The sequence below is a fragment of the Branchiostoma lanceolatum genome, chromosome 3, assembly GCF_035083965.1.
Source record: "Branchiostoma lanceolatum isolate klBraLanc5 chromosome 3, klBraLanc5.hap2, whole genome shotgun sequence".
Taxonomy (NCBI): Eukaryota; Metazoa; Chordata; class Leptocardii; order Amphioxiformes; family Branchiostomatidae; genus Branchiostoma; species Branchiostoma lanceolatum.
The window spans coordinates 2,364,932-2,391,050 of NC_089724.1; the positions used below are offsets into that span (position 1 = coordinate 2,364,932).

The 26,119-nt window shown below is 42.0% G+C and overlaps 2 protein-coding genes across 2 annotated transcripts; both read right to left on the reverse strand.

Annotated features, from left to right (window-relative positions):
• Nucleotides 1-529: 529 nt before the first annotated feature.
• On the reverse strand, nucleotides 530-4,913 carry LOC136429093 (protein jagged-1b-like). Its single transcript, XM_066418973.1, has 5 exons — nucleotides 4,837-4,913; nucleotides 2,967-3,374; nucleotides 1,029-1,139; nucleotides 684-797; nucleotides 530-534 (listed from the first exon to the last, which is right to left on the reverse strand). The coding sequence occupies exons 1-5, from the start codon at nucleotides 4,901-4,903 to the stop codon at nucleotides 530-532; spliced, it is 705 nt and encodes a 234-aa protein (XP_066275070.1). The 5' UTR covers nucleotides 4,904-4,913.
• Nucleotides 4,914-7,417: 2,504 nt separating this feature from the next.
• LOC136429691 (fibropellin-1-like) lies at nucleotides 7,418-25,871 on the reverse strand. Its single transcript, XM_066419631.1, has 10 exons — nucleotides 25,637-25,871; nucleotides 24,398-24,508; nucleotides 23,999-24,109; nucleotides 23,649-23,762; nucleotides 23,273-23,497; nucleotides 22,642-22,770; nucleotides 22,071-22,190; nucleotides 8,499-8,612; nucleotides 8,018-8,095; nucleotides 7,418-7,655 (listed from the first exon to the last, which is right to left on the reverse strand). Exons 1-10 carry the CDS (start codon nucleotides 25,653-25,655, stop codon nucleotides 7,546-7,548), a joined length of 1,131 nt encoding a protein of 376 aa, XP_066275728.1. The 5' UTR covers nucleotides 25,656-25,871; the 3' UTR covers nucleotides 7,418-7,545.
• Nucleotides 25,872-26,119: the final 248 nt, after the last annotated feature.

Below are 26,119 nucleotides of genomic sequence, written 5' to 3' on the forward strand. Positions count from 1 at the left end.
CTGCGGATTTGGATCGCCTCCCGAACACCCCTAGAACACCCCCAGGTACACCCGCTGCGTTGTCTGCGGATTTGGATCGCCTCCCAAACACCCCCAGGTACATATTTGTGGTGTGTCAGACACCTGAGAAAGGCGACCCATCGCTGGTCAACAGCGGCAACGGTGCGGTTCTTGTCGCGAGCCAGTTGGACACGCCGCTGCTGGCCGCGATGTTGTCGGCGAGGAAACGCTGCTGCCGCTCGTCTTCCACATCCACCAAGTGACCTTCTGTAGCACGGCAGGCACGGGCCGCATCGCGATAGGAGACGGCGATGGACGAGAACTGGTAACATTCTCCGTCAGAAGACGCTGGATCATTGGCAATGGATAATGGACAATAAGTTGTCGGAACGGCAAATAAACTTACACAATAGAATATGTTTGTATTATCAGTGAATTAAAAAAAGAAAATCAAAGGCTACATGATCTTTGGGAACAGAAAGATGGAAATACCTTGCTAACGGTATGATAGCGTTAGGATCATTCCAGTCTAACCTTTCAATAAGATGAACGATTGTTTCATCCATTTGAAATTTGTAACGAGAGGCGGGGGGCTGGTGAAAGAGACAGAGAATGGCGGAGAGAGTCTGAGGTGTGGTTGATGTTTGTTGGCAAAACAGTATTTTGCACATGACACAACATACCAGTTTCACAGATCTTGCCGGTAGCATCTTTAGTACAGACACAGCTGAAGCCGCCCACGTCATCCAGGCAGGTCCCTCCTAGCAGGCACGGATTGCTCGCACACTCGTCGATATCTGAATGATAAGCCAACACAATGTTATACATGCTAACGGCGAAATCTACTAAGTGAAAGGATGCCCGAGCGCAGACTCAAGTTATAAATCACTAATCCTATTAAGGTTTATAGTTTGCTTACTTCATGCAGCGCATGCTGAGAGCGTTGTCTGTGCACCGATTAGACACGTTGTCACTCTTTTTGACTGGTTACAGTTCAATTGTTCTATAAATGCATTGTAAAAACTAACCGTGATCACAGTTGGTCCCTGTCCAGCCGTTCTCACAGCTACAGGTGTAATTCATATGGCCGTCAGTACAGGTTCCATGCGCACATGGGGAGGACGCGCAGTCATCAATGTCTAGGAAAAGTAAGTAAAGTTAGTCTACGATTAAATCATAGCAAGAAATACTATTCCGACTGAAATATTTTGGCTGAAATATTCTTTTATCTTAAGATAGTTATAAATTATTACAAATTTTATGAAAACCCTCTCGGTGACTTGGCATTGACTCTACTTAACCTGTCACACATGGAGGCTGGAGAAATGTTGGGTTATTTTCAGCTACTCTATTCTATTAGAAGAGCCGCTAGCTCATAAGTAATGGCAGGTATCTATACTAGGGGTGGGTACAGTACAGAAAATCCAGGTCAGGTCCAGGTCCAGGTCCAGAGGGTTAGGGCCATGTCCGGACCTGTACCTGTACCTGATTATAGTAGTGCAGCAGTACATCATATTTAGGAGAGCGAGATACAAGTACAGGTCTCTGTGAGTCCTACAAATTAAGTTCGAATTGTATATTATAACGAGTTACCCACTAAGAAACAAACCGACAAACATAAAAGGTCCACTGCAGCACCAAAGGAAACCCCCAGAAGATCTAGACCCATCTTCAAACTTGACCTTTGTCTCCCCAACAGAAACTTACCTACCAAAAATCACCAACATCCGTCCATGGCATCAAGAGTTATATCGCCAAAACCATCACTCCACAAATCCCGACCAAAAATATACCCTTCTGCCTACGGCGAAGGCAATGATATAATTATTTTAGTGCACACTAATGTGCAGAAAGGAAACGATGATGCAAGTTTTTACTCCAAGGTAATTATAACTTTTATCTCACAAAAAAAAGAGCAAACTTTCCCTTCTTGGGGTACAATGTAGTTGACAACTAAACATTATGATAAGCAAATAATCCTACTTTAGAGGCTTTAAGTTAATTGTTTTTAGCAGTTTTAAGCAAAAAAGGTCAGTGAAATAAGCAGACTATGGCCACACAAGAAGGAAACGCATATCGGTTAACTGATTCGTGTTTGTTTGTTTGTTTGTTTGTTTGTTTGTTTGTTTGGGTGTCATTTTACCTCGGGTGTAAATTTACGTGAGTGCAAGTGTATGCATGTGTCGGATCACTAACTCTGGAACGATGTAATTATTTAGGTTCAGACTTTGCCTCATAACTAACTATACTCGCCTTGCCGTCTGTTCACTCATCATTTAAAGGTTTCTAGTTATCCACAGCTTACCTCTTCGAACGAGAGTTTATATATTTGAAAGAAAATCCAAAAATATGAGGTTCACTTCCGCTTCCTCATTATCCGATTTTTTTACCCTCCGCAGATGAATGAATGAATGGTTTATTTGCACATAGGCATTATAAAAACATTTCGCAGCCAGTAGGCTGAATTGCATGTTTTTGTACCGACTTATCGTTTCTACACATGGAACTATAAAATTACAAGTAATAAAAAACGACTTACTGCCTATAAATATTACGCATATACTTTAAACTGACACACTTCATCATCATCATCATCATCATCATCATCATCATCATCTTCATCATCATCAGCATCATCATCATCATCATCATCATCATCATCATCATATACTTTAAACTTACATATACTTCATCATCATCATCATTCTTCCGGGTTTCCGAATTTACGATTCTGTTCAGATATATCCTATTCTGTTGAGAAACTCAATAAAATGCAAAACAACTGCATTTATCTAGATATGAAAAATGAGAAAATTATTCTTTTGATTATCGCACAAAATTAAAATGACACTAAATGTGCACGCTGACCTTCAACAATATTAAGGTTCCCTAACATTTATATTTGCTCAGACCCCCACCCCCCTCCCCCCGTGTTTTGTGTAACGGAAGCGTGGCTCCAACCTTACCTGCACACAGGGCGTACATGTTGGTGTGGTATGCTCCCTGCAGGCCGTAGGTGTGAGTCTCGTAGTCCACTCCGAATGCGCTGTCACGGTCACCGCCAAATGAAAAACAACCAGGGCAGTACACGAAGGTGTCATCAAGAGGCTGGCAGTGACCGCCGTGCCCGTCAGTAGTTCCACACAGGTTTGCCGAGAGGACATCGTGGGTATAACAGCTGACACCGGCGGCGTCATACGTAATGCAGCCTGAGGTCCAGTGGTAGGTACACCCATCACTACCTGAGTAGTAGCACGGGTACCCCATCCCCGCTGCCTCGCACGTGGCCTTGACGTTGGCACTGGTCATCGCTCCGGCAGTAACAATCTTATAGAATGCAAATCCGTCGACGGTAGTCAGGTATACCGGTTGACCTTGAATATGAAAAGGTTTAGTATTTTTCCTGGACTTTTCAAAATAACTACCAGCTCAGGGATTCACTTAGAGTCAACGCTCGTATGTATTCAAGCACAATATATTGATATGGCATTCACTCCCCGAACACCACATCATCTAAATTAAGAGAGATACTAGAATTCTTCTTAATGGGAAACATAAAAGAACTTAAACAAATAATAATATCTTCATTTGCTTTTTATTCAAACGAATATCACAATGCAAAAGTCTATAATTACCTACCTTAAAATACAACTTCTTTTCCTATCGGGTTACTCAGATTATCTGTTGATTTTTGCAGTACCTCTAATATATTTTTCCCATTTTACCCCCCCAAAAAAGATTTTATATGCATTGCTTTCCGCGTTGATTCAAATTTCAACATCAACTGCAATATTGCCAACACGGCGCACGAACTACGTGAAAATATTATGTAACGGTACCTATCTACATAGCTATAACTCAGGGGACCTGAAAATATTATCCCAGCAGACAATTTTCACATAGAGCCAAAGGGTAAATTAAGTACCAATAAAAATGGTCCACAACTGTTGAGTTTATTGAGAAAACCCATTAGTGATGTGCCACTAATGTTCATGGCCTTAAGTAGTCATAACAATAAATACAGTAGACATACAATGCCAGTGACACAATGACGAACAGCATGACAATATAACGTGACATTGTGAAAAATAAGATGCTGTGCTGGGTACTTCTTTAGTAGAAGCCAATCATCTGTTTGGAAATGGACGCAGTAAAAAGACACGAGAAACAAGTTATCCACGCATCTGTTTGAAGATAGATAGTGTGCTAACGCGTTCTACCTATTCTACACATTACATTCCACCCGTCTAGACTAAGTTTTAGCCAGCCTGGGTGGCATCCCATTACCAGCGGCCTCTCTTACACTCGCTACCCTTAAAATTTATGATTGCGAGTGTAGGAGCTCTGGTCGAAAAAAGAATGGCACCCAGGCTAAGCATTAGCAAGCCAGGTAAAAAAAGTATTAGCCGTGAAAAGAATAGCTCTTTTCAGCACGTCGGTAGAACGTAAGCGTTTAAGGTCGTGTTCGCGTCTTAAAAGGTTGATATCTCGTATATAGGTTAATTAAGTTGTGTCCAAAGACATATTTTATGCAACGGCTTTACTCTGATGCAACGTTGAACGAAGAGAACAACATAATTCTGCTGTTATAATAGGTTTAAAAAGCAAGATACGCTTAGGTTCTGTCGACGTGCTACCCTTTGCTGACTTCGCAGGTCCGTTTAGGCCACGTGGGTCATTTCAGAAGGATCAGTGGAAGTTAGTAAGTTCTTTACTTTGTGTGCGAAATAGATGATGAATATCAAAAGAGCAGTATCCATTTGCCATAACATATACAATTATCAAGTGAGAAACTTCATACATGTAATATGGGATAAGTAGAAATTATGTAGTCACCTTGTGCCGAATCCGGCCAGACGATCGCAGCCGCGAAAAGTAGCAAAAACTTCCACATCTTTGCCATATGTTGAGTAAAGTCCAGACTCTGTGATGTGTGTGAGGTTTATTCTGTGCGCGGCAATTTATACATTGTTCCAAGGCCATGGGAACCACACAGCTGACCGGTAGGGACGGGCGTTATTAATATTTCTGCGGAGGAAATGTTTCAAACCTGGCGCGAACATGCGGACTGCTGATTGGTCCGAGCTGTTGGAGAAAGATAGGAAGTCAACGTTGTCTACGTCGAGAGCAGCATCGTACACCTTTACCCGGCAAAACACGTCCAAGCAGATCGATGTAGTGCTATAAACTAGTTTAATGAGGAAATGTCTTGACCTGGGGTGAACCTGCGGACTGCTGGTTGGTCCGAACTGCAGTAAGAAGATAAAAAGTTAACATTGTCTACGTCAGAACAGCACCGTGCGTCTTTACCCAGCAAAACACCATGCTTAACATCCAAGCAGATGTAGGGTTACAACTTGTTTATGCGTATTTTCGCGGCCTTTTAGATAGTCTGTCTAATTCTGCACGTTTTTATGCCTTTGCTATGGGAATAGCTCGAGATTATTTCAGCGTCAGCGCTTCAAGGTCAAACAATCTTTCAAAAAGATTTGGCAGATACTGCGAGTCTGTCTCTTCTTTATTCTCTGGGGTAGTTTGATTCCAATGTTCTTTTCCTGAAGGTTAACGTACTCGTAGATTTTTACATCTGGTTGTTTTTGGTCATTCCAATTCATGTCGCTAACATCTATTTGTTTGATATCGATTTTTGTATATCCAACGCTCGCACATCACCGACGTTACCTGTAAACCTTTCGTGAACCTCCGCAAACCCAACAAACCCTGACCCCCTGAACCTGCCTGTGGACTCACCCACTCTATGTATCTACAATAGACCACAGCTCCCTCCGGCTGCCGGACAACACGTCATCTGGGAACAGAACAGGTACTAGGTGAAAGGGCCATAGTTGCTCAGACATTACCGCATCGACAATACCTGAAGTAAACTTTCCATCGCTGTCCCAACTGACTCTGAACTCCTTACATTCTTCATAAGCTTATGATACATGTTATTCACTCTTTCCTCGGGTTACAAGAACGCAGCGTCTATAAAATGAATAGGTGGGGAGCAACCCTGACGATGTTTCTTTGTAAGATCCTGAAGTAACCTGAAGTAAACTTTCCTTGCGACTCCCACCCTGACCCTGCATGTGGACTCACGTACTTCATGTTTCTATAACGGACCACAGCTCCCTTCGACTGCCGGACAACATGTCATGCGGGAACAGAACAGGTGGGAGGGCCACAGTCGCTCAGACGTTACCGACGTTACGTGAATTTAACCCTTGTCCTGCTGGAGTTCCAGAGCAAAAAATCTACCCCCACTGCTGAAGTGCGCATAAACCCTTGAAACAAAGGGTACTAGGTTGATATTGACTGATTTCAGTTGCTTCGCTTTACAGCAACCACACGGGTGCAGCATACGCATTCTAGAAATACCCCCTACCCGACTATTGTTAGGGCTAGCATAAAGAACAAGAATATGCGACCCAACAATTGTCGGGCGTAGCAGGACTAGGTTTTTCACAATCCTTGTCCCAACAAACACTTACCACCTGACCCCGCCCACGTAATCCATGAGTTTATTCTAAAAGTTCACTCCTCCTTTCGATAACAACGCGGCGTCTGTACAAAAAAAAACAATAGATGGGGAGCAACCCAAGTAATGATATTTTGGAAAATCATTCTTCACTCATCTTTGTAAAGAAAACTCTTTTTGATAGCAAAGTAGATCATATGTAATCACTAGATTTAAATCTCATTAACTTCTGTTCTCTCTAAACAACAACATTTTCTGGTATACTTATATTTAATTAAACTTGGTTTTAGATACTGAATAGATACTTTGTCGAGAATAGGGAATATAACATAGAAACTGTTTACGTATCTCTCCATCTAAAAAAGAGAACCCGTTAATTAAAGAGAAGACACTCATCTTATAAGTCTGTATTTAATATAAAGGGTCTGAAAATACTTTTTATCCTAATGTAGAAGTACAAATTAGTTTTAGAAAAAAAATTCTTATGACTGTATTTTTAAAAAGCTTTAAAACATCTGCCAACATCGATCAGTCCAATATCGATGTTCGTGCCTGCAACACTCAAATACCTGTAAACTTTCTGTGACCCTACCACTACTCCATAACTAACCCTGACCCTCTCACCCTTACTATTGGCACACGTACTGCAGGAGTCTATTCTGGTCGACAGTTCTCTGTGGCTGCCTAGAGGGGGATTGGAGGTATCAAAACAAACTTCCGTGGTTTGAGGATCACTCTAAAAGTCATTAATCTATCTATTTCCACTTTCTTTAAGCAGAATTCGAATGGCTCACTCAATTTTTTGGGGGCTGTCTGCTTTTCAGCAGATACTGAAGACACGTCCGTGTATGCGCACATATAAGTAATCGACCTACGTAGAACTGAGCTCCTTAAAACTGAATAGGTACGGAAGTAAAAAAAGTACTGAAATCGTGGACGTCATCTTTGAAGCGCTTTATTTTCTTCTGTCACTGATCAAGATGAGGCATTTCAAGGCAGCTGCTAATACCGCATACAGCCTTTCTCTACCAGCCCTGTGTGAGAAGAAGACTTTGACCTCTCTTTGATCACTCAGGTTTGCAGGAGAAAGAGGCCACGCCCTCGGTACAGTACATGCCATCTGGACAGGAGGCGCTACTGCACTGGTATCCCACGATCCGATTGGCGGAGGCCGGATCTACGTAGGGGCGCAAAATTTACAAGGATGGTGAGCCATTGATTTTTACATATTGAATGTTCTGTATTATTTATTGGTACGAGACCTGCGGAATCTCAACATCTCGCTATCCCAGGCACCGCAGCTGGCCGAGAATAGAGGAAGATGGCGATTCCTAGTTAACCTAGTCGGCTCTACGTGGAAGAGGATGAGTGAGTGAGTGAGTGAGTGAATGAGTATTTTTTACACAGCTACGATGTTTTTCTAGACTTTTGTTTTTTATGTAGTCAACTTGTAAAGACATAAATGTCAACAAAACTGAATCAAATAAACATGATTCATTGATATGTTTTACATGGATGCTGCAACAGACGTTTACTCACCAATGCACGAGAAGTGCACGATGTGATCCACGCAGGTCCAACCGGACGGGCAGAGGGATTGGGAGCACCAGTCTGGGGCTGGGCAACAGAGATCAGAGGCAGGGGAAGTTTCAGATGTGGTGTTATTTTTGTTGTTATTTTTGTTGTTTGTTTGAAACTTTGTTTATTCGAAACTCAAATCGACAAGTGTGCTGCTTATCAATGAGGTCATAAGGGAGGAGGTAGCAAATATAAAGATTACATGTGTAAAGTCCTGATAGATATGGAGTGGTATCCTTAAGCATACATAGTATCACACGGCGTAGTGAAGCTGTCCATGTAAGGCGTATTGGCATTTTCTATAGATTCGCTTCACAAGTTCGATTCTTGTTACGACGTTTGCAAGTTATCAAGTCCAACTCTGGACGCATTGAATATACAAATGGCTTCCGGAAGACTTCCTGGTTATGGCTCAATGCTAAAAAAGTGGTATTACACTAACTTGATTCGCAGTGGACGCCCTGGAACCCGTTGATGCAGCGGCAGCTGTAGGAGTTGATGCCGTCCTGACAACTTCCGTGATTTTGGCACGGGTTGGAGGCACACTCGTCGATGTCTGTCAAAAACGTTTACAGGTTGAGTTCGTAGCAAAATATTCTCATTTAAAAAAAAGATAGATGTATACAATTGATTAAAAAGACAATGAAAACATAACCACAATACAAATGTATCTTCAGTGATCTCTCGAGGAACACCTTGGCTAGAAAATTATGATAATGAAGAGACCCGTGCGGGTATCTTGCCTGCATCTCAGTTAAGACCATAAAAGTGATGTAAAAATACACAATGATTATGGTGAACAGGAAAGTACTCACTGATCTCACACGTCAGTCCATCGAACCCATCCGGACAGTCACAGAATGAGCCGTTGAAGCAGGAGGTACAGTTTCCGCCGTTCTGGCAGACGTTTGCCTCACACGGTTTCAAAGCTGGAATGATCAGATAGCACCTGATAATAAATGACGTCAGGTCAATATTAACTCTGATGGATTGAGTGAAATTTTCTATTTGTTTCTTCACAAGCAATTGAGTTACGTGTAATGGTTTGTTTTTTCTGACAGCTTTTCGTCTTTTAGGACCGTTTATTTATCAAGGTTTTATGTCGTCAGAGAATCGTTCAAGATTGGTGATGATTCAACATAAAATAGAATAAAGGATGACAGTGATTATACCGTATCTACAATATCTTAAGAAAATAGATACAGATGCGTATTTACCAGCTTCGCAGACGTAGTTGTGTTGCTCTGTACAGAAAACAGTCTTTGCCCTGTAGTTGTCGGAGCTGTCCAGGAGAACACACAGGTCCAAGGGTGAAGAAGGTTCGCCTTCCGACCACTGCAGTGAACCTGGCATGGAAGAAACATCAACATAAAGGAAACAGTTTGCTCAAATACAATTAACATTCTGGGAGCAGGCAATCTCTACTGCCGTTTACGACACGATGTCTAAGACGATTACTAGAACTCTTTTATCAATTAGGTTTAATTGGTATCGAATTTCAAGGACTTCGTACATTACACTGTATTTTTCATCATTATATTTCACTTCCCATACCTAGAGGTATGGGTAGAGTGAAATATATTGTATTTGTCTGGTTCTTCTTCTTCTTCTTCTCCTCCTCCTGACAAATCTTCAAATGGCTTCTTCTCCGCCATTTCTTAACCAACCGACCTGAAATTTGGTGTGGAGGTTGAGATGGCAAATACCCCAAGGCCCTTTTTAAATCGTTTTGAAACAGGCCTTAAAATCATTTTTATGGAGGTTTTTTGGGGCATTTTTAGACAATTTTTATATTTTGGGCTCCTGTGCCCTGGTATAACAAGCAAATGACCTGGAATTCGGCACAAGGGTGCCTTGAACATGTCCCTACAGGATTTCAATCACATTTCCGGTGTACATCACTTCAAAATGCTTCGTTTTGGGGACTTTTGGACCCATTTTCAGACTAAAAACGCGTCAAAAGTGCTGTCCCCGTTCTATGTTCTATCTAAGAATCCATGTTCTATTTAAGGTTCCGGGCGTTCCATTTGGTGCTGGCCAAAGAACATGTGTTCTTTTCAGGTTACCTGAGGTCATGTTGCAGGTAAACACGCAAGCCTTTGCACTAAGAAGCTCTTGGCGTCTCGCAGAACTTGAATAGAGAATTTTTTTTGCACGGGTGATTTTGAAACAGTCAATTTATGCATCGAGAGGGACTCCGAGGGAGATTGGCAAAGTATGATGCTCTCGCAAATGTTGCCAAATAAACATGGTTTTGGGGGCATGGTCAAATTTAATTATGGCGGCTTCAACCACTAATAAATCACGACTTGACGACGAGAAAAATGCAATCCGTCTCTGAATTAGTTGTGTCGCACGTATATAAAACTTATAATTAAACCCATACCAACGATGATGATACCGGTATACCACTAGGCCGAGGTAGGCCGATCTGATCGATTGCGAGCAGGTTTGCATGCAGTTTCACTTTCCGCACCAACAACCTTTGACATGTTTGACCCAGGAAGTAATACTTCACAAGCGCCTCTCAAAGCGCGATCGTCTACACATGATGTGAATGAATATCGGCAAACTTTTTAATTGTTGAAATAATTTTACTGTAAAAAAGACAGGCATTTATGGCTTTTTATGCGGTAGTTATCTAGCACGTTTTTAATAGTTCATTTTGCGTTGTAGGGGTTCAACACAACTTAAATTGTTAATACTTTTTGAATAGCAAGGTTAAGAATAGACTAGAAATTTCGTATGCTATCTATCTCATAATAGTTCACATAGTGTTTTATATAAAACTAGAGTTCCACGACTTCATACCTTCGTCAAATGATTTTAACCTTTATGACTGACGTAGTAGGAGTGTCTCTCATCAATTATAAATCATACTAGGTGATCGTCTTCACCCAAATAAGAAACGTTGTCCAAAGTATAAGCTTAACAAAGAAAGTTATGCTAACATCATCAATTATGCAAATGAGGTCCTTATCAGCATAATTTGATTCAACTATGTTCACCTTCACATAACTTCCAAATGCCACAACTGTGAAATTGCCATCATTTACCTGTATGGAAATAACGTAGTTACTCATTAGTTATGCAAATAAGGCCTACAATTGCATAGTTTCTATCTATCAACATCCCTCTCTTCCTCAGTTACAAATGTCACATATTTGAATAGTCATATCATGGAACACAGCAGGTTTTAGAAATTTTGTCATTAATTATGCATATCAGAATCTGATTTGCATAATTATCGTCCAATCATACAAAGTATCACGTCAGCTATGTACATACCAAAATTTATGACCATCCATCAAGCCCATCTTCAGTTATAGTATTTTCTCATTAATTATGCAAATGAGGTCTTCATTTGCATAGTTGATATCTATTAATATTTCTCTCTTCCTCAGATACATATGCCACATGTTTGAGAGTCATACCATGGAATTTGGCGGCTGTATAAACTCTCCTCATTAATTATGCAAATCAGATAATGATTTACATATTAAGTATCTATTAAATCATGTACGTCATCACTCAGACAAGCTATCTACTTACCAAAATTCATGACCATCCATCGTGCCCTTCTTGAGTTATTCCCTTTCAAAGTCTGAACCAAAACCTGATCCTGCAGTTCCAAAAAAGCCGCTAGGGGGCCAAACCCCATACCACTTACTCTCTGTCCAAAGAGCTATGTACCACTCAAAAATCAGTTCCATAGCTTGTCCAGAACACGAGATATCAAAACAGGAAGTTCCGCTGCAGTACCGTAACAAGCCACTAGGAGACCCAAAATCTAATCATTTCTTAGTCTCATCAAGATCTACCCACCTACTAAATATCAATACAATCCATCCAAGCCTTCTCGAGTTATGCTGTACGTTACACACAAACAAACACACAAACGCTACCGTCTGCATAACCTTCTCGGCGAAGGTAATAAACCAATGTCGGGTCGGCCTTTGTATGTGCCACGAAGCCCTTCCCCCTCCTAATAGTAATAGAGTTGTATAGTTTTGTATATTTGCATAGTGCATGTTTGCGCATTTTTCCAGGGTGATGTATAGTATTGTACTTTTATATATAGTGTATAGTATTGTTGTGTATCTTTGCATATGTTCAAGCATGTTAATGAATGTAGATGAAGAATAAATAGATCTTGGGACAAGTCTTCTTGTGTTTAGATGGAATTCTTGGATGGTCAATTTCGTCAAAAGATCAATTATTGCATGGGGGGGGGAAGTGAAATATGCTGAATTTGCTCTTAAAGCAAATGACGGCCAGTCTAGTTCTAAATGATTTCTTGAACGAGTCCGTCTAGATGCTGTTTCAAGTAATAGATAAACTGACAACGAAATGTGATCTTACCGACTTGTGGGATGTCAGTAAGATATAAAAAAAGGCGTTCCACCTGTACTAGAAGATCCATCGCTGTAGTATATCGGCAACGGGGCGCTTCTCATAGCCAGCCAGTTGGAATCAGCGCTGGTGGCCGCGATCTTGCCAGCGAGGAAACGCTGGAGCTTGTCGTCCTTCAAGTCCACCAAGCGGCCGTCATTGGTGCTGCAGGCCTCTGTCGCCTCACGATGAGTAACAGCCACGGTTGAGAACTCGTAGCATTCTCCGGCAAAAAGCGCTACGATTTTTAACAAAAGTTGATCAAAACCCCGCTATTGTACATAAACTTTTTAACTTAAATCTTGCTTAACATGCGTTTTGTTTGTAACGATTGTGACCTTGTCCTCCAACGACCTGGAGATCAAGGGACTAGATTATAGGTGAGAAGAAAAAGAAGGGATAAGGCCGACAGAGCATTTTTCCAGTCTAGATAAAGGGTTATTTAGTCATTGATTGTACGTAGGTGACCTATGGCCTGTTACGAATCAGTGTGTTGATTTTATAGACCGGAGGGAAGGTGTGGTTTCTATATATTAGCTTAAATAGTAAGCCCTGGTTGGTTACCGTGATTGGTGAGAAAAATGGTTATCTTTGACAGCTCAGACGATGTCCTTAATTAGGCAGCCTAGACCTTGGTTCGACGTACGTAGGCGTAGACGTGTACTTAATTTCTTTCTGCACATTATGGATAGATATTTTTAGGTCTCACCAAGACCAACCAACATACCAAATATCAAGACAATCCATCCAGGCGTTCTTTACTTATTCTGGTCTTCCACATACATCCAGACATACAAACGGTACCCTCTGCAAAACCTTTTTGGCGAAGGTAAATACTACTATGGCTGAAACAGAGTTTAAGCTTAGCAGTATTTGTTCAGCAACAATCTTGGAGTACTAAAGTGGTACCTGTTTCACAATTCTTTCCGGTTGCGTCTTCAGGACAGACACAGCTGAAGCCGTCCACGTGATCCAGACAGGTCCCTCCCAGCCAACAAGGGTTGCTTGCACACTCGTCGATATCTGAATGATAAACCAGCACAATGTTATACATGCTAATTGCGAAATCTACAGTCACAAATAACTAATACTATGTAGGTTCATAGTTCGCTTACTGTGTGCATCGCATGCTAAAAGCGTTATCTGTGTACCCATTAGACACAGTTGTCACTCTTTTTGACTAGTTACAGTTCGTTCAATTGTTTTATAAGTTTTTTTACGGTTCTCTCTGTGGCAGATGTGCTAGATGTTGTCACATCGGCAACCGAATCCGTAGTGTGTTTTTGGCGCACATTTTTGACAGATTAGCCGAACAGGCTCGGTGGGCGTCACTCCACCGTCAGGGAAGGTCGTGCAAAGTGCCTTTCCTAAGGGCACAACATCCGGGCATGGTGAGTATCGAACTCGGGACCTACTGATTCCGAGTTCAACGCTCTAACCGTTACGCCACGCCGACGTCACTGGTTCGCCGACGTCTATAGTATAAGTGCACTGTAAAAACTAACCTTGGTCACAGTTGGTCCCTACCCAGCCGTTCTCACAGCTACAGGTGTAGCTCGCCAGACCGTCCGTACAGGTTCCGTGTACACATGGGGAGGACGCACAGTCGTCAATGTCTAGGAAAAGAGATTTAAGTTAGTCTACGATTACCGTTTCCGGGGAACCATTGCTTAGTAAATTGGTCGCATTAATGTATACGAGCCCTGGCACATTTTGTCACGATGCAATATTCACACTGGTTGTCTGTATCCAGTATCCATTTCCAATTCCCACTGGTGGCAATTCAAACGAAATGAAGATAAATCTAATAGACTATACATGATGAAAAAGAATCACTTGCATCCATATGATTGAACTTGACAAACCTTGATCACAGTCGGCCCCCTCCCATCCGTTCTCACACATACATGTGTAATTTCCGTTGTCATTGGTGCAGGTTCCATAGACACATGGGGATCCGCCACACATAGGGACAGGGGCTGGAATAATACATGCATCCAACATTATCATATCAAGGCAATTCACCTTCCATCCTTCCAATTGATCTCCTAAGTAATTTAGTTTCTGTCCATAAGAGGAAACGAAATTAGAAGTAAGAAACTTTTCCTTTTCCCCCGTTATCGATTTTTCACCAGCCAATTGCATGAGAAGTAATTATATATCCAATCTCTGTCTCATAAATCATTTTTACTTGAGTCATAAAATGGTACCTTCCCTATTGAAGGCTCAGCTTTTTAAACCATTGGAAGAAAATCCAAAAATATGTAGCTACATCCTTCTCATTATTCAACAGCTTGTGTTATGTTGATTACAATACAACAACAAAGTCACGTCACGCTTATGCGCCCTCTGACTTTCAACAATATAAATTCTCCCAAACAGTTAGATTTGCCCACACCCCCCTGTTTTGTGTAACGACAACGAGGCTGCGTCCTTACCTGCACACAGGGCGTACATGTTGTTGTAGTTCGCTCCCTGCAGATTGTAGGTGTGAGTCTCGTAGTCCACTCCCAAGGCGCTGCCATCACTCTGCCAGCCATGGATGTACACAAAGGTGTCATCAAGAGGCTGGCAGTGACTGCCGTACCCAGAAGTTGTTCCACACAGGTTTGCCGAGAGGACCTGGTGGGTACGACAGCTGACACCGCCGGCGTCATACGTGATGCAGCCTGAGGTCCACGCGCTGGTACACCCAGCACTACCTGAGCGGTAGCACGGGTACCCCATCCCCGCTGCCTCGCACGCGGCCTTGACGTTGGCATTGGTCATCTGCCCGGCGGTGACAATTTTATAAAACGCAAATCCGTCGATAGAGGTCAGGTATACCGGTTGACCTTGAAGATAAAAAGTTAATCATTTTTTACTAGACATTTTTCAAAATAACTGCCAGGGATCAACTTAGACACTTAAATTCAACAGTCGTCTGATTTCCAACATTCAAGCACCAGATTATATGATATGGCATTAACTGCCCAAACACCACATCATCTAGATTAAGAAAGATGTTAAGATTCTTCTTAATGGGAAACATTTACAAAATAGTGACCAGCCAGGTAAACAGAGGAAAATAATTACAGTAGTCAATTTGCAAATATGTATGCATATAACTTTTTTAAATACAAGTCAATGGGGGAAACAATATAATCAATATGGTACCAATGAAAATGGCTCTTAGCTGTTCACCAATCAACAATGCTGGTATCATGTCACATTTTAGTAAACTTTGCGTTGTAGACGGTACAATTAAATTTGTTCTATAGACTTGTTTAGCAGACGCAAAATATTGTTTTGGAAATTAAAGTAGTAAAAAGACATGGGAAACAACTTATACGCGCATCTGCTTGGAGATAGATAGTGCTCTAACGCGTACGGTCTTTCCTACACATTACGTATCCTCTGTCTTATTAACTATTTGCAAGCTGGGTGAGCAACAAAAATCCATGACATTCTCAAGAGATTGGAAGAGAAAGATAAAGTTTTGGATCATGTCACCTATCTAAGGCTTAATCCCACTACAGAACAACCCCCAGCATTCTACGGCCTTCCCAAAATCCACAAACCGGGTGTCCCTCTACGACCCATTGTCTGCAGTATAGGATCAGTCACTTATAACCTAGCAGGTCATCTGGCTAAGATCTTGGGACCATTAGTGGGGAAGTCTCAGCATCATGTACAGAACAGTGCAGAGTTTGTCCACAAAATCAAAGACATCATTGTAGCAGAAGATGAAATCATCACTTCATATGATGTGTGCTCGCTTTTCACTTGCATACCCCCTAAGGAGGCAGTCTCAGTAGTCAAGTGTGTCGTCGGCCTCCAACGACACAGCAGATAGAACCAACCTTTCCGTTAAACACATATGTGAACTACTAGACCTTTGCCTAGGGTGCACATACTTCACGTACAAACAACAGTTTTTCCAGCAAGTGCACGGCTGTGCTATGGGATCACCATGTTTCACCCATTGTAGTGAACCTGTACATGGAGAAGTTTGAGAACAAAGCCCTCAGTACTTTCAATGGCCCTCCCCCAGCAAACTGGTTTCGCTATGTAGATGACACTTGGTGTAGGTTAAAAGAGAGAGTAGCGGACGACTTCTTTGACCATATAAACCAGGTAGATGACAACATCAAGTTCGCACAGGAGTCGTGTCAAAACATCAGGCTCCCCTTCCTAGACACCAAAACCATCATAGAGAAGGATGGCAACCTTCAGTTCGAAGTGTACGGAAACCGACCCACACTGATCAATATCTGGCCTTTGATTCCCACCACCTTTTGGAACACAAACTAGCAGTGATCAAAACTCTATTCCATCGGGCAGACAATGTCATCACCTCAGACGAAGCGAAAACAGACGGACACAGGCATCTCCGTGCGGCCTTAGCCAAGTGTGGCTACCAAAATTGGACCTTCAAGAAAACCTTCTGACCAGTCTAAGAAAACACTCAAGTGCAAACCATTGACCAACAGAAACAAGGCCAACATTACCATTCCCTACGTCCAAGGAGTATCGGAAAAACTCAGACGAATATTCCAAAACTTCAACATTGCCACTAACTTCAAACCTCACTCAACTCTCAGGCAGAAATTGGTCCATCCAAAAGACAGGCCTGAAAAAGGCATCAAAGCCAATGTCATCTACAAACTGAAATGTGAGGAACCGAACTGCAATAGCATGTACATTGGGGAGTCAAGTCGACCACTGAAAGAAAGGTACAAGGAGCATTGCAGAAAGAGCGCTAACCGCTACTCCTCTGCCATTTTCCACCATCTAAAACACGACCAGGGACACTTATTCAATCTCGATTCCACGGACATCCTAGATCGTGAAGAACGCTGGTTCAAACGGGGAATCAGAGAAGCAATATATGAGAGGATGTACAACCCGGCCCTCAACAGGAAAGGGGGTCTACGCGTTGAACTTTCAGGCACTTGGGATAATGTACTGGTGTTCTCAGTCCTACCGTTAGTCACTAACGAAAGACAGTGGATGCTGTCTGAAACGTCTGACTGTTTCAAAATTTTATCCAGTTGCTTGAGTAATTATTTTTGGCGTATCTTACTACCTGGATGTCTAACTTTCATCAAGCAACAAAAATAGCCTTGAAAAATGGCCATTTGCTGACTTCACACTTCCCGGTACAGGTCACGTGGGTCCTTCCAAATTGATCAGTGGACCGAAAAAGCTTTGATAGCTTGTTACTGTGTGTACGAAATAGCTGATAAAAACTCAAAAGAAACAGTATCCATTTGCCATGACACAGAATTATCAAGTGACTAACATCAAATACATGTAATGTGGACTAAGTAGAATCACCTTGTGTCGAGTCCGGCCAGGCGATCACAGCCGCGACGAAGATCAGAAACTCCCACATCTTTGCCATATGGTGAGTTTGGTCCAGACTCTGTAATGTGTGTGAAGCTTGTTCTGTGTTCGGCAATTTATAGACTGGCCCAAGGCCATGGGAACCACACAGCTGACCGGTAGGGACGGGCGCTATTAATATTTCTGCGGAGGAAATGTTTCAAACCTGGCGCGAACATGCGGCCTGCTGATTGGTCCGAGCTGTAGGAGAAAGATAAGAAGTCAACATTGCCTACGTCACTGTTCACCTCTACCCACAAAAGAATAATCTGTCCAAGTAGATGTAGGGTTACGTTTTTTATGAGTGTTTTTGCAGTCTTTTAGATGTCTTTTGGACGTCAGATGTTGCATGGATATGATATTCCTATATATGATGTAATCTTCGAACTTTTCCCCCAGTTATCCTGTATTAATGTAGTGTGGGACAGTATTGTGAAATGCTTTATCGATGTGTATGTGTATTTGTTTAAAGACTTCAGGAAGAATAGCTACATTCATAATGTAAAGTAGTTGTGGATCCCAAATAAAGTCAATGTCTCTTAGCGGTCCACATTTTTGTGTCTTTGCCCTGGAAAGAGATCAACATACCCCCTACCCTCCAAAAATTGAATGACCTCAGTGCTTGCGCTACAAGGTCAAACTCTAGAACACTCGGCAAGTAATTATCTATTTGTTTGAACGTTTGTTTATTCATGAAAATCTCAAATCGGCACGCATAGACAGGCCGCAGTTATATTGATCTTTGTGCCATTTACTACTGAAGTAATACTATATCGTAAAGTTCGATGATCCGCTGTTCCAACCAACCCTAAAACCTTCACCTACCTGTGGACACACGTACGTCATGAGCTCATGATACTGTAAATGCATTTAAGTTCACGTGGTTTTTATTTCGCGCCAAAGCGAAATGAAGTGTTCGCGGTGGTTTGCGACAGCGCTATAGTCACATACTGCTATAGCTAAGTTCGCGGTGAAATACTGTCGCCGCGAAAACCGCGAACATTTCTGAATTAACAGTAATTCAAATAGTACACAGGTGGGGAGCAACCCATCCAATGTTATTTTGAAAAATCCTTCTTCGCTCATCTTTAGAAATACAATTCATTTTTTATAGCAAAACAAATGGACGTATCAAAAGATGACCTCTACCAGAAGCCGTTTTACCAACACAAAGTTCTCCCAAGTCAGTTGAGAAATGCCAGCAGGTAAACACTGAGTTAGTCGTTTATTTAGACTGGTTTGTTGCATGGCATTTCAAGTGACGACTGGAAATCTGTCATACCTTTTAAAAGAGCCTTTCAGCTATATATATCACAATGATCTTTGTTGTGTTTTACGTTCATTTTATATACTGAATACTTAGTAAATAGCTTACCACGTGTTAAAAGAAATGTGTTCAAATTCTCCGTTAAGAGAAAACCTAAGTGTTTTACCTTTAGGACAAAATTGATTTTGATAGGCTGTAGGTGATAAACAACATCAAAACTCTTTTAAACTCTAGCTAAAAACAAGAAATAACTTCTTGCTGCTGTACTTTTATTTGCCTCAAAAGACGCTACAAATATCGATCAGTCGATCGAATATCGATTTATGCGTCGCCAGCGCTCCTACGTCACCGATGCCACTAGTAAACTTTCTGTGAACCTGCCGCTACTCCAACAAACCCTGACCCGCTAATCCTTACTATTGGCACACGTACTGACACGTACGCCAGGGGTCTGTATCGGTCGACGCTTCTCCTCGGCCACCAACAAGGCGGCGACTGATCATGAGAATAGAACCTGTAAGCCTAGGTTACACATAGCCGAACATGGCCTCCCGACTCTCCCCCGACCATGGTTGGAGTGATTCGGGAGTGATTCGGGAGCTAGCTCGGTTGGCGTTCGGCCGAGTCGGCTGGCGTTCGGCTGAGTCGGCTGGTGTTCGGCTGCGCCAGCCGAATGTTTTGAAAATTTCGAAACATTCGGCTCTGGACGGAGGGTCTGAAATGGGTCGGCTGGTGTTCGGCTGGTGTTCGGCGCGGTCGGCTAGTGCTCGGCTGGTATTCGGGATTGAGTCAGTAGTAAAATTAGAACCTTAACCACGCCAGAAACACTACTGACTTACTCCCAACTAGCTTCCAACCTACCCATAACTCACCCCAAGGCCGTAGACAAAACTCTGCTAACTAATTCTCAACCAAGTGACTACTATCGGAACGTGGGCGAATCACCCCCGACCTTCACACGACCAAAAACAAAGAAGAACGCTAAAAGCAGTATTAAAGCTAGCCATGATCCGAATTCGATCTCTCGGTGATGTTAACAACATAATAGAATGGATTATTTTAATTAAAACCGAAAATGACCCCTATTTTGAAAGTCGCTGAATATGTCCATTTAAATTCGTGAGAGGGTCTGCAATCGGTCGGGGTTTAGTCAGGAGAGATTCGGCAGTCTACGGCTAGAGGTCGGGGTGGTTGGGAGTAAGCTAGAAAGCATTCGGGGCCCATTCGGGAGTAATTCGTGTACTGGTTAGGAGATGATCGGCGCATCTTCGGCGCATGTTCGGCGCCAAAGATAGGCGTGGCCCAAAAACTGGTCAGAATGCTCCCGAACTACCGCCGACCTGAGTCGGCTTGCGTTCGGGAGCCATGTTCGGCTATGTGTAACCTAGGCTGTACTAGAGGAATTTAAACAGTGACGGTTTTTGACGATAATCTTCATGATGTAAAGTCGCTGAAGTTTATAAATCAAGTTGAAACATTTATATGCTTATAACTGTTTTTTTTTCATTAACCAGTGTGACTCACTCAGTGTTAAATAAATGTATGCTAGATACCCCTTTAAATGCACTAGTTGTCGAGCTTATCATAATTGTAATTATACACTTTGAAAATGGATTGGAATACAGTAAAGACAATGAATATCATTATTTAAATGCTTTATTTTCTTCAGTAAATGATCAAAAAGAATATTCGCAAGGCTCTTTTGATAAGGCCGCATACCAGCCTTTTGCTGCCAGCCCGTTGTGGGAAGACGCTTTGACCTCTCGGTCACTTAGGCTTGCACGAGAAGGAGGCCACGCCCTCCTCAGTGCAGTACATGCCATCTGGACAGGAGGCGCTGCTGCACTGGTAGGAGACCATGCGATTGGCGGAAGCCGGATCTAGAAATGGATGCAAAATTTACAAACAAGATTTTAAGCCTTCGATAATGACACGAAGCTGGAAGGCTGTGGCATTTTCAAAATGTTTTGTTGCATTTCTGGGAAACCTTGCAAAGACAAATAGCAAAGGTGTTAGATCAAATCACAATGGTAAGTATTGTTCATCGATATATTTCACACGGATTTAACAGTTAAACAGAAGCGGAAGTTTATTCACCATTGCAGTTGAAATAGAAGGTGTGATCCACGCAGGTCCAACCGAACGGACATGGGTCAGGGGAGCACCAGTCTGTGGCTGCAAAACAGAGATCAAAGTAACAGATATAACGTTAGCGAGATTTAATTTGCCAATTCATTTCCGTGGGCTAATTGCAAGGGTACAAACGGTAACAAAATAACAAGGGCCTTATACATAGACATCTACATAGTAAACTGGGGAGGGGGACGAGTTTTGTGATTTTAGTACAAATGTGTTTTTGGGTGTTTTATAGAGAGCTCGAAAGCTCGGAAATAATGTTTGAATTGTTCACAAAAGCTTATTTATTTCATACTCATGACTAACGCCCATAGATATGGAACTTACAGGTTATGGCCTACCGCCATACAGAATACTGTCACACGAACCTGTTTCACAGTGGACGCCCTGGAAACTGTGGAGGCAACCGCAGCTGTAGGAGTTGATGCCGTCATGACAACTTCCGCCATTTTGGCACGGGTTGGAGGCACATTCGTCGATGTCTGTTAAAAAGGTTACAGGTTAAGTTTGTAGTGAAACCATTCTTATTTCACAGACACGTGATATTCTAAAATTGAATGTTTTGCCACATCATTTGCCTAACTTCAATTCCGATGTAACTAGTCACGATCTACGTCTTTAAGTATGACGCGAGCCCTACTGCAAAGAAGTGTTAAGCACTGAGCTCGTCAACCCTGGATTAGAATAACAGAAAATCAATAAATTATACATTCCTGTCTGTTATTTTTATCCAAAGATAACTAAACGATGACCACACAGTTTCGGCAATCATAGTGGTTTAAAGAACAGTGACATTCTTTCCTACATGTCAGTCGTTGACTCAATGATTGTGGTGAATACGAAATTACCCACTTATTTCACACGTCCTTCCATCGAACCCATCAGGACAGTCACAGAAGGTTGCAGTTCCGTTGAAACAGGAGGTGCAGTTTCCGCCGTTCTGACACATGTTTGGTTCACACGGTTTGGCAACTGAAATTATCATTACAACAAGTAGCAATGCTAAATACAAAGGTAAGTCATGCATCCGCTATCTGCCACCAGGGACTGAAATCTCTCTGAATCATCTGATCGTTTACGAATTAAACTAGATTAAGTTGCTTGGGTCACTTTCATATTGTGTATTCTATTACCAGGATAGCAAACCTTCAACCACTTCACGTGATTGTACATGCTCCAGTTGGTTATTTCTTAATATATATCCAACCTTAAGATTAAGATTAAGAAATCATTATTTGTTAAAAAGTGTCTTTATATGCAGTTCTTGTTAATGGTCTTATTCTAGTGTCGCCTAGACATGTTTTTTTTTTAAATTTCCATTGTTGCTGATGAGTTTATCCCATTCGTTAACATGCAAATTGAATTGACTACTATTATGTCTATTCCGTATCGTCTTAAGAAATCGATAAAAAAGATAATCTACCAGACTGGCAGACGTAGTTGTACTCCTCCGTGCAGAATACAGCCTTGGCCTGGTAGTTGTTGGAGCTGTCCAGAAGAACGCACAGGTCCAAGGGGGATGAAGGTTGCCCTGCCAACCACTGAAGGGACCCTGAAATAAAGACCGATGTACTCTTAGAGCATACACACATGTCTAGAGCTAAGCAATTCAAAATTCTTATGTGACTCAATCAAATCACAAGCGTCATCATGTTGCACATACAGTAACGCCAGTCTACATTTTTGAATCGGCATCCTATATTTTGTGTGACAATAAAAGTAAACAAGTCAATTCTTGGACAGAGTCTAGGCACTTTGTAGAAGATGCATTAGTACTTCCTGTGTATGAATAGGCTAGCCTGAGTACCAACCTCCGTAGTGACCGCTGGCTCAAAAAATCGCTTGCTAGCCACGTTTAGCAAGCGACTTTTTTTTGAGCCAGTGGTCACTTACGGAGGCTGGTACTCAGACAATGAACAGACCAGTGTTTCCATTAATATTTATATCCCTACCTGGAATTAGTAAACAAATCAAAAATGTCATTTATATCAGAATGAACAACATTCTGGCACATCCTGAGTAATATTGGATCCATACAATAAAAACTGCCATACCTGAACTAGGAGATCCATCGCTGTAGTAGATTGGCAACGGGGCACTTCTCATAGCCAGCCAGTTGGAAGCGCGACTGGTTTCCGCGATCTTATCAGCGAGAAAACGCTGCAGCTTGTCGTCTTTCACGTCCACCAAGCGGCCGCCATTGGTACTGCAGGCCTCTGTCGCCTCACCATGGGTAACGGCAACGGTGGAAAACTCGTAGCATTCTCCGTCGAAGGGCCCTTAGATATCAAAAACGGAGAACTTGAAATCAAGAACACATCTAAAGGCAAGACCTTTTAAAATTTTGTTAGCTTTGAAGCCTTATACAGAGTTTAAGCCTAGTAGTATTTGTAAAGCTACAATCTGAGGGTACAAAAAGTGGAAAGTTACCCGTTTCGCAATTCTTGCCCGTCTTTTCTTTAGGACAGACACAGCTGTAGCCGTCCACGTGATCCAGGCAGGTCCCTCCCAGCCAGCAAGGGCTGCTCGCACACTCGTCGATATCTGAATGATAAGCCAACACAATGTTATACATGCTAACGGCGAAATCTACTAAGTGGAAGGATGCCCGATCAGATACTCAAGTTATAAATCACTAAATCCTATTAAGGTTTATGGTTTGCTCACTTCATGCAGCGCATGCTAAGAGCGTTGTCCGTGTTCCGATTAGACACGTTGTTGCTATTTTTGACTAGTTACAGTTCGTTCAATTGGTTTATAAGTGCATTGTAAAAACTAACCGTGATCACAGTCAGTTCCTTCCCAGCCGTTCTCACAGCTACAGGTGTAATTCATGAAGCCGTCCGTACAGGTTCCGTGTGCACATGGGGAGGACGCGCAGTCATCAATGTCTAGGAAAAGAGATTCAATTTAGTCTACGATTACATCATAGCCAGCAATGCTAACAAACATAAACGATTTTTCCTGACCGTTTCCGGGGAACGATTGCTCAGTTGGTCGCATTAATATATACGAGCCCTAGGACATTTTGTCACGATGCAATATTCACACCAGTTGTCTGTATCCAGTATCCATTTCCAATTCCTACTGGTGGTAATTCAAACGAAATGAAGATAAATCTAATAGACTATAGCTGATAAAAAAGAATCACTTGCATCCATGTGATAGACGTTACAAACCTTGATCACAGTTGGTCCCCTCCCATCCGTTCCCACACGTACAAGTGTAGCCCCCGGTATCATCGGTACAGGTTCCATGGACACATGGGGAGGACGCGCAGTCATCAATGTCTAGGAAAAGAGATTCAAGTTAGTCTACGATTACATCATAGCAAGCAATGCTAACAAATATAAACGTTTTTTCCTTACCGTTTCCGTGAAACGATTGCTTAGTTGGTCGCATAAGTTGATTGTTGACTGATCAATTACGAACCCGTTTACAAGATATGTACTTACAAGAATGGCGTACTTCTATTCAAAACAATTCAAAACTTTCCATTTATTCTGTGTTAAAGAAAAGGTACGGACAAGAAAAGTACCTATCGGATATACATAATTTCGAAGTTCGTAGAGCAATCACCAGGATAAGAATATGTAGTCATCGATTGAATGTGGAAATCGGAAGATACCATAAAATTCCCCGTGACCAGAGGTTTTGTCCATTCTGTCCAAATGAGATTGAAGATGAACGTCACTTCATCCTAGATTGTCCTCGATATCATGATAAGCGCTCAAAGTTGTTCAACCTTCTTTCCGCTTGCTCAACAGAATTTGATACATTTCATTCTATAGATAAATTCAAATACATTCTAGAAGGAGACAACCCTTATTTACTGTGTACAAATAGGTAAATATATCAATGAATGTTTATTAGATCTTAGAGCTAGTAGTGTAAGTGATAGTTTAAACTCGACATGTTGAAGTATTCATATACGTGTTATACTTGTACGTAGGCTAATTATTTTGTATCCCATTGTTGTTGTTTGCATGTTTAGTTGTAGAAGACCTTACGGAAGTCGCTGTACTTTTGTTGTGTCAATAAAGATTTCTGTATATACGAGCCCTAGCACATTTTGTCACGATGCAATATTAACACAAGTTGTCTGTATCCGATTTTTCACCAGCCAATTGCATGAGAAGTAATTATACATATCCAATCTGTCTAATAAATCATCTTTACTTAAGTCACAAAATGGTGCCTTTCCTATTGAAGGCTCAGCTTTTTAAACAGTTTTAAGAAAATCCAAAAATATGTCGTTACATCCTTCTCATTATTCAACAGCTTGTGTTATGTTGATTACAATACACGACAAAGTCACGTGACGCTTATATTCGCGCTGACTTGCAACAATATAAATTCTCCCAAACGGTTAGATTTTTTTCCTGTTTTGTGTAACGACAACGAGGCTGCATCCTTACCTGCACACAGGGCGTACATGTTGTTGTAGTCTGCTCCATGCAGGCAACAGGTGTGAGTCTCGTAGTCCACTCCCCAGGCGCTGCCATCAGTCCAACAGCCAGGGCAGTACACAAAGGTGTCATCAAGGGGCTGACAGTGACTGTCGTACGGGTCAGTAGTTCCACACAGGCTTGCGGAGAGGACCCCGTGGGTAGCACAGCTGACACCGGCGCCGCCATACGTGATGCAGTCTGAGGTCCAGTAGTGGCTCTCGGTACACCCAGCACTACCTGAGTAGTAGCACGGATACCTCATCCCCGCAGCTTCGCACGCGGCCTTGACGTTGGCATTGGTCATCGGTCCAACGGTGAGAATTTTATAAAATCGCCATCCATCGACGGTAGTCAGGTACACGCGTTGACCTTGAAGATAAGAATTTTCTCTTTTTTTTGTATATTTCAATATATTTCAATATATATATATATTTCTCAATATATATTTCT